This window comes from Peromyscus eremicus, chromosome 15 (genome assembly GCF_949786415.1).
Source record: "Peromyscus eremicus chromosome 15, PerEre_H2_v1, whole genome shotgun sequence".
NCBI lineage: Eukaryota > Metazoa > Chordata > Mammalia > Rodentia > Cricetidae > Peromyscus > Peromyscus eremicus.
Window position 1 is genome coordinate 23,799,169 of NC_081431.1, and position 9,774 is coordinate 23,808,942.

General features: G+C 47.1%; 1 protein-coding gene across 1 annotated transcript; it reads right to left on the reverse strand.

The window, feature by feature from the left end:
- Positions 1–3,330: 3,330 nt before the first annotated feature.
- Mpz (myelin protein zero) lies at positions 3,331–9,014 on the reverse strand. The gene is given in 6 exon segments (XM_059280715.1): positions 3,331–4,531; positions 4,642–4,702; positions 4,847–4,982; positions 5,533–5,746; positions 6,015–6,181; positions 8,903–9,014. Coding segments are annotated over 6 exon segments (939 nt in total). The 5' UTR covers positions 8,970–9,014; the 3' UTR covers positions 3,331–4,237.
- Between the last annotated feature and the right edge of the window lie 760 nt (positions 9,015–9,774).

Consider the following 9,774-nt stretch of genomic DNA (forward strand, 5'->3'; position numbering starts at 1 on the left):
TCCAGGAAGGGCGCAAAGCTACACAGAGAAACCCTGTCTCTAAAGAGGGCAATACAGGAGGATGAACTGCCCTTTAGGGAAAGTGTCAAGAATCTATGGAAGGATTTTTTTTTTCTCTTTTTAAAATTAACTTTAAAAATTAATTGTTTGTGTGACTATACAGAGTGGAAGATCCTGGTAGTTAAGAGTCCAGGAAAAATAAGGATGCTAGACAATAATTCAATGACCCGGGCAATGCAAAAGAATTATCCCACACCCTTGAAAAGTCTCAGTGGGCCCAGCAGATAGCTGAGCAGTTAAGAATACTTGCTGATCCCTAAATCCAGTTTTAGGGGCTCTGATGCCCCCTTTTGAACTCCTTGGGCAGAAGGCAGGCACGTGATACATATACATACACACAGACAAAAGACTCATACACATAAGGTAAATAAATCTAAAACCAAAACTTCCAAAGTAACAACTTAAGGGGAAAAGAACATTCATCTCTAATTGACTGTAGCCTTGTGGAAATTTTAGCATTAGTGTGAATAAATACACAGTGTGTGGGATAAACAAAATGCAATAGTGTAATCTCTGCTATAAAGTTAATTCATGCATTTTTCTCAAATAGATAAAACCAAACAAAAAGCAGAATAATGTATTTCAAGGAAACCACGAGGTAATCATTATCAAAAAAAAAAAAAAAAAAAGGAAATGATTGATAATGCTGAACACTGCTGAGAGATGACGAAGACTCAAAAGTGACCACTGAATAGGACAACAGGGGTCTAGTGATTCTAGCTTAGTGGTAGAGCCCTTGACTCAAGTGCACAAGGCCCTAGGTTCAATCACTAATAATACACAACACACATACACACAGCAGACACAGGCCACACACACACACACACACACACACACACACACACACACACACACACTATGCTATGCTAGAAGCATATTTAGTGTGGACATCATTAATGCCCTTTGAGGAGCACAATTTTAGTAGATTGATGGAGATGGAGACATGAAAGGTAGGCATAGGCTGAAGGGAGAGAGTGGACATATTGCAGATAATACACTGGGCAGACATGTTCAGATGGCTTTATTATACAGGGAAGCAGACAAATGGGGCTATGCACAGAGGTGGAAGTATGGAAGCTATTAAAATGTGTTATATTTTCTCCATCATTTCCAATTAACTCTTGGGTTTTGTTTATAATATTTATTACAGTATATTCTGCCAATAAAGAGGTTAAATTTTTGAAGTATTTCCTGTGTGATTTTTAGATTTCCTGTGTTGCTTAAAGGCCTTCTTACCCTTGTGGAGTTTAAGCAAATATCCTGACTCACCACACCACCTCTCCACTCCCAGACTGGCCTCGAATTTAAGACAATCCTTCTGCCTCATTCTCCTGAAAGTGATAAGATTGCAAGTATCTGCCAACTTGTCAGACTTCAAACAAATACATTTTAAAAAATAGTTGTCTCCCTCACTCCTTCTCAAATTCGTGAACTCTTCTTTAATTATCGGTGTGTGTGTGTGTGTGTGTGTGTGTGTGTGTGTGATGTATAGACAAAGCCAACACAGCCTGCTGAGTCCATTTAGTGCTACTCGTGTGTATTTGTGTAGAACTGATTGCTCGGGACTTAATTCTGTTTTGTTTTTGAAACAAGGTCTTGTTCTGTAGCCCTAGCTAGCCTTGAACTCCTAGCAATCCTTTTACCTACCAGCCTTCTGAATCTTAGAGTTCCAGTAGTGTACCGCCACACTTTCTTACATCTACATTCCACTTTTTTATATAGTGTGAAATAAAATCTTGGTTTTCCTTCAGACATTGTGCCGATCAATGTCTTTTATTAAGAACCCTTTGGGCAGCTGGAGGGATGGCTCCACAGTTAGGCTGTGTGCTGTTCTTGCAGAGAACCCAGGTTCAAGTCACAACATTCACATCCCGCAGCTCACAATGGCTTGTAATTCCAGCTGCAGGAAATCTCTTCTGGTCTCCTCCAGCAGTAGCACTCACATGTATGTGAACACACGTGCTCACACACAATTTAAAAACTTATAATTAATAAAAATGTAAAATATATAAACCATATCCTCAAGTGAATAGACACACTCCATTCTTGGGTTTGACAAAGCCAGTGTCAATCATGTCTGTGACTTAACAGAGAGAATGATGTGTAGCTGTTTTCTTTGTTTGGTAAACAGTGGACCCCCACCCCCACCCCAGGGGAAATTGTTACAAACATTTTTCCACAATTATATAAGGATTCCAGGATATTGGTGATACACACATACACACACACACACACACACACACACACACACACACACACAGCAGACTGGCTAGTCAGTTATTTATAGTGTATCTAGACTAGAGAACAAAGAAAACGAAGTTGCTGTTGTTGTTTTTGAAACAGGGTCTCTTGTAGCCCAGGCTGGTCTTCAACTTTAATTTGCTATTTAGTCAGAACTGGTCTTGAACTTCTGATCCTCCTGCCTGTACCTTCGAAGTGCTAGGATTATAGGTATGTACCTCCATGCTTAGCATAAAGTTCTATGTATATTTGTAAAGGTGAATGAGAAGTGTGCTAGTTTATAAAACACACTCCTTTAACTTTTTAAAAAATTTTTATTTTATTCTTTGTATGCATGTTTTGCCTGCATGTATGTCTGTGTACCACATGAGTGCCTGTTGCCCACAGAGCCAGAAGAGGATGTCAGATCCCCTGGAACAGAAGTTACAGATGGTTGTGAGCCTCCATGTGGGTCATCTGACCCATTTCTCCATCTCCAAAATGAATCCCCTTAGGCAAGACTAGAGACATTTTTAAGGACTTGACCCTTAATAACTTAGTCATGTGTTACAATATGTACCACTAAGCTGACAGCCTAGGAAGGTTCTTCCTAAGAAGAACCACAGTCTCTTGATTCTCACAAAAGGTCTGGGAATTGCACAGGGTGGGTAGAATGGTTTATGAAGTGCAAAACAAGCTTACCAAAGGCAAGTAACCACCCTGGGGAACACAGCTCGTGAGTGGCTGGCACGTTTTAGAATTCAGGTCTTGAGAAAGAAAGCTATTGTGTTTCCACCCACGTAGAAGCAGAGCCAGACACAGATCAGAACGTAGTACAAGCTCCCCGGATAGTTTTTTTTTTTTAACACATAACTGTGTCTATAAGCCTATTTCAAGAGTTTTCCCCTGTGCTATGCTACATGGGCCAATATCATAAAATCAAACCTGACAACTAAAACCAGCTAATGAGGAAGAAACGTGGGCTGGGAATGAGAAGAAGAGGTAGGGATTCTTATGAGGACTAGAAAATGCAAGACAGAGGCAGCAGCGTCTGGAAATGTCAGTGTTTATTAAACATTTAAGGACATTTGGAGGTGGTAGGAGAAATGTACAGAATGTAGAAAAATCCTAACAATCCCCTGTGCCTGGGAGCGAACCTCTTCCTTTCCCTCCTAGTCTCATTTGGTTTTCCTGTTCTCTGTCTGCTAATTGATTTTTAAAGACAGTTCTTAAAGCCCCCCTGCTCCACCCCTGACCTGTGACGATCCATTTTTTTTTTTTTTTTTTTTTTCTCTTTCCCCAAATCTTGAGTCCCAGAGCTGTGCTCCAGGGTGGCCAGAGGGCATCAATCATGTAGCTGAGGTCTGAGGATCAGGGGCTCCACTGAGCAGGCTGGCTGGCTCTCCAGTAAAGACTTAGGGAGTGGGGAACTGCAAAAGCCACATGACGTCATTGGTCCTCAGTCATGGGGGCACGGGCTCAGGTAAACAAACAAAAAAAAAAATGGATGAACAAATAAAAAATACTCGACAACCTAAATAAACCCTGATGGAGAGTCTGATCTGGATGATGTGGATTTGAGCCCGAAGACAAGAGTGTGGAGCTGGGCCACTGGAGGGAAGGAAAGGACAGAGAGCGAGAGAGAGCCAGGGGATCAGCTGGGGTGGGGGAGGGGGGAGGCTATCAAGGTCCCTTTCTTCTCGGTGCCTGAGGGACAGGCACCAAACACACAGCCCTTGGGGCAGGCGAGGAATAGGGTTAGTCCCTAGGCTCCCGGAAAGCCGAGGCGTAAAGGTGAAGGAGGAATCCAAGAACTTGGAAAGGAAGGTTGAAATGAAACTTTACATCTCATTGGGAGGTAAGGGCAGGGCAGGGCTGAGGAGCAAGAGGAAAACACCTAGACCTGGGAAAAGAGGAGCCTAGGTCCCCCTGCTCGGACAGGGCCTGGATGTGACGGTCACTTGTCCGAGTCCAGGCCCATCATGTTCTTGAGGGCGTTCTTGAGGCTGGTTCTACTGGGGGACTTGACTGCAGGCCGGAGCTCCGAGCTCTGCTCATCTTTCCGAAGCTCCATCTCGATGACCACCACCTGAGAGCCTTTGGAGGACTCCGTCGCAGACCCCCGACCCCCCGCCCGGCCCGCTAACCGCTATTTCTTATCCTTGCGAGAATCCCCCAGCCCTTTAGACTTCTTCTCACTGGCGGCTTTGGTGCTTCTGCTGTGGTCCAGCATGGCATACAGCACGGGCGTCTGCGGGGAGGGTTGCACACATCAGCCTCGGGCTTGGCCTTGCCCACCCATCCCTCACTGATGTCCCCGGGTTCCCAGCGTTCTCCTCCCCGGCTTCACGTCTCTCTAACCTGCCGCCCGCGCTTCGAGGAGTCCTTAGAAGACTTGTGAAATTTCCCCTTCTCCATGGCACTGTGGAGAGAGGTTGCAGCAGGATTGGTCTCACTGGAACCCGCTCCCAGAGGACCGCACTTCCTCTTTTCATTGGCCCTCCCACCACTGAAGCAGTCTCGGGGATCCTGGATAGAAGGTGGGGAGTCAGGCCCCGCCCCTTACCTGAGCCTCCTCTGCAGGGCCGCCTGCCTGCGCAGCCAACAGTACCGAACCAGGTAGAAGAGCAGCAGCAGCAACAGCACCACCCCGAGGATGCCCCCGATCACGGCTCCCAACACCACCCCGTACCTAGTGGGCACTAGGAAGGGACGGAAAAAGAAACAACGTGGATCGCGGGGGAACAGAAGCCTGTATCTGTGTTGCTTCGCACTACGCCTATTTCCAGTGGCTGGAAATGTGAAAATTCTAGCCAAGGCTGCCTTTTGCCTCCCTTCCCAGGTTTTTACGATTAGTTTATGTTATTTTGGGGGCGGGGCAGGCTCTCACACAGCCCAGGTTGGCCTTTAAGTAGTCGTTGGCTACTTGCTATGTAGCCAAAGATGGCCTTGAACTTCTGATCAATCTGCTTCTACCTCTGGAGTACTAGTGGATTACAGTCAGAACCATCATGCCTATCCCTGCCGTTCCCCACCCCCACACCGCAGTTTTGCTATATATCCCAGGCTGGTCTTGAACTCACTGTGTGACCCAAGCAGTCACCCCTCAGCCTCCCCAGAGCTGTGATTAAAGGCTTGCAGTACCACACCCAGATTAGTTGAGGCTATTTGCCCTTCCCCCGGTCTGTCAGTCCGCCCTGATACCCTCCTTAGACTGCCTCCCAGACCGCTGTCCCTTGTCCCTTTTCACACCTTTTTCAAAGACATAGAGTGTGACCTGAGAAGTCTTGCCCACTATGTCTGGTGGGTTTTTGACATCACAAGTGAAAGTGCCGTTGTCGCTGTAGTCAAGGTTGTGTATGACAATGGAGCCATCCTTCCATCTCGGGTCCCCTACCCACTGGATGCGCTCTTTGAAGGTCCCCACTTCGTCGATGTAAGGTTGTCCTTTGGCATAGTGGAAGATCTATGAGGAATGAGGGAAATCATGTGATCTGAGAACCCGAGTGTGAAAAGCTGCCAAAACTCGACTCCAGACTCGGGGTAACAGATCTTGGCCTGTGAGAGGGAGGACCGTGCACACAGATACAGACAAGGTCATGAAGATTGCTACTTACCCTGCAGTTGAGTTTATGGCTCATAAAACAGTTTCCCGTCCGCAGCCCAAGTTCTCCTTTCTGCTGTTAGAAGACCCCTATCTGTTGTCTAACTCCAGGACCCCCTCAGGCACTCACCGAAATGGCATCTCGGCCCCCTTCAGGCTGGTAGCGCCAGGTAAAAGAGATGTCATCTGAGACCCATTCGCTGGACCAGAAGGAGCAGTGCAGGGTCACCTGGGAGCCCACAGCACCGTAGACTTCTCTGTCCGTGTAAACCACAATGGCCAGGGCCGGGGACAGCACTGCAAACAGAGGAAATGAGATGCACATGGGCCCCGTCGGACATAAAGAGGATATGAGGCCACTCCGCCGTCCAGGGCTGGGTCACCGGCGAGGCCATAGCAAAGTATTTTGAGGCCTGCCTCTGTCTGGACTAACTCGGTTGGTGAAAGTAAACACTGCATCAGCTTAAGGTCTCCACAGAGACTATTCCTCAAGGCCATAGCCATACCACCCTGAACGTATTCAACCTTGTCTGATCTCAATAGCTAGGCAGGCTCAGGTCTGCTTAGTGCTTGGGTGGGGCAGCTTCTTCAGCGCACAGGAAACATCAGTGCTTTTCTGTAGGATTCTAGAAGGTGGGTGGTGTCCAACTCTCACTCTACCCTTTAGTCTCCTTTTCCTTCTCTTTCTTCCTTTTTTCTTTTCCTCCCTCCCTCCCCCCGTCTTTCTTTCTTTCTTTCTTTCTTTCTTTCTTTCTTTCTTTCTTTCTTTCTTTCTTTCTCTCTTTCTTTCTTCTGAGGCAGTCTTACTATATAGTCTTACTCTCCTAGAACTTATTATCCTCCTGCCTCAGCCTTCCGATTGTTGGGATTGCAGGCTTCTGCCAATGGTTGATATCTAACTCTTTTTTTTTCAAGACAGGATTTCTCAGTGTAGCTCTGGCTGTTCTTGAACTCACTCTGTAGACCAGGTTGGCCTGGAACTCACAGAGATTCACCTGCTGCTGCCTCCCAAATGCTGGGATTAAAGGTGTGCACCACCATGACCTGGCTTATTTGTTTGAAGACAGGGTCTTACTATGTAGCCCTGGCTGTCCTGGAACTCAATATGTGGACCAGGCTGGCCTAGGACTCACAGAGATCCACCTGCTGCTGCCTCCTGAGTACTGAAATTAAAGGCATGCACCACCGTGCCATGCATACATCCTTATAAACTGTTCAAGTAACACCAATAAACTAATGTCTTCTTTGACACTTACTCTAACAACCAATTTCTTTCTGAATGTCTCCACCCACTCTGAACCACCATTACCAGTTAGTAAATAGGCTTTTTCTATGTACACAACTCAATATAAATGCCATAAACTCAAGATATATCTGTACTTATAACAAATGGCTAAATTTGTTTTGTGGAGATCTTTAAAATATAATGTATGTACAATATATTGCATTATGATGTGCTTCTTTGTTTTGAATTAAGAATATACATATCTGGGGTAGCTTTCCATGCTGACTCATAGACATCAGTCTTAATTTTAGCAGGTTTGTAGTATTTCAGTGTCCAGCAAATTCAAGTTCTCACAAGAAGACAAAAGAAGAAGAAGAGGAGGAGACTAGAGAACGTGAGTCTTCTTGCTGGGCACAACTGTCCTGCCCGCCTGCTGCATCCCTGTTTGCCAGGGGAGAAAGAAGCTGGGCATAGAGTAAGACCCCCAAGTCCAGCACTCAGGTGACTCCGCATGTGGACCTCTGTGGTTCAACCATCTTCCCTTTTCTCAGTCATATTGGCCCAGCGCCACCCCTATAACCCACCCACACAAGCAGAGTCATTCCAGGGAGACTATGTGTGTGGGCTGGCCCTGGATGGGGACAACTGTAGACTCTTCTGTTCTTTAGGAGGGGGCAACCAAACAAAGTCTCATTGTCTAAACAGTGCTGGAGGCTCATGCTACACCCACTCTCACCCTCATTGTCCCCAATCCCCCACCTCAGCATGCAATATCTTCTCTTTACCTCCTGGGAATTCTGCCTTAGAGCCTTCTTGGGAATCCCCAATATAACAAAGAGGGTTATTTATTGGTTCTGACTTCTAGTTCTCCTATTATATCATCAGTCTTTGCTCTTCTCCACTCTGCTCAGTGGTTCTGTGGGTAGGGCACAGCTCTTTTGTGCCCCTAGACTCCTTAGCTCCTCATTCCCTTTACCAAGGCTTTCTCCAACTTCCTATCTTCACCATTGTCTTGGAGTACCACAGAATAGTCCACTATGAACCAGGAAAGTCTAACTTTTGGATTTACAACCCCAAGAGTTGAACTTGACCAAGGAAAGACCCTTAGGTTTTCTAACTGTTCCCCTCCCCTGCTGCTCACCGCCCCCCCCCCTTACTCCAGCTTGCCTACTGCTAGCACAGGATGCAAGGCAGTTTGGAAGGATCTACTTAATTAACCTTGCTTTGATGTTCTCTTGCTCACCCAACATCTGCCAGAGGTAAAGGAAAAGGCCGATCAATTTAAGGAAGATGGCTTTACTGGGACAAGATCCTAGGATTCACTCACATGGATGAGAGGCCACAGGCAGAAACCCAATCTAAGAAGCGGAGACTACAGCGGGTGGGCTCATTCTTAGTTCATATTCCCTGACTTTTCTTTTCTGGGAAATTAAGGTTGGGTAGCTCTTGCCCCACTTGGGAACGAATGGGGATCAGAACCCAGCATTTGATCCTATTCTTTCCCATACTCCCTTTGCTTCCTGACAGGCTGTCTGCATGGATCTGAGGGCATCTGACTTCTAAACTGGGTGCTCAGGGAAGCTCTCTATGATCTCTTTTACTGTGTCTTTTAAAGAAAGACCTTTCCCGCTTCCTTTAAACGATATACACCTTCCCTCCCCACACCTAAATATAGCATGACCTTCCTGCTCTCGCCTGCTGGTTTTTGCAGTGAAGAGTACAGTGGAGAGAGGGAGCGGTTGCTGAGAGACCACCTGAATCTCGGGGTTCCGGGACTCAGTGCCTCCACTTACCCAAAGAAGAGAAGAGCAGGGCAGCCAGGATAGGGCTGGGGCTGGATGAGGGAGCCCCAGGAGCCATAGCTGGGGTAGGGGCTAGGGCCCAGAGCGTCTGTGGGGTGGAGAAAGTGGGGGTCAAGGAACTGAGCGGGGTTTTCTGGAACCCGCTTAAAATCCCCTGGATTCCCAGCATGAGGGGGCTGTCCCGAGCCAGTGACCAATTGCAGCCTGGCATGTGCGATTGAGAGGTGGTGGGGAGGGTGGCAGGGGGCATGGAGCAGAAGGGGCATTGTATACCCTGGGTGGAGGGGTGGGGGGATACATACCACCCCATACACAGAAAGCTTTGTGTACACTGACCTCCCCCTACCCTAGGATGGAATGTTGGGGGGGGGTGAGGGAGAGGGACAGAAAGGGACACAGACACACTTCTCTGAGGAATAGATAAGCTGAGAAACCTAAATCCTAAAGGCCACGCAAAGGACTTCTTCCCTCCTTGCCTGAGAGCCCTAGGACTCAGAGGCAGGTTTCTTTCAGAGAACTCCCAAATTAGGGTGTCCCTTGTTGTTCTGATTGCTATGGCAACACTGTAGCCGACTTGAGATGACAAGGCCCTTTGGGAACAACTTTTTCCATCTCCCTGCATCCTAGGAGATCCTACCTAGATAGAAGCTTTTCTTTACCCAGAAACTTCGAGGAAGAAGCCCACACCTCCCCTCTTGTTAGGAAATCCTTCACTGCCTCATGCTGTGCTGTGGTTTAATGAGCAAAGGCACACACTGTCCTGCACACCAGCCATTTGGAAAGTATGAGAAGGCTGGTATCAGGATGGTAGTTCAGTTCTTCCTGCAAGCTCAAAATCTAGTTTGAGGAGGCAGAGGGGGAAA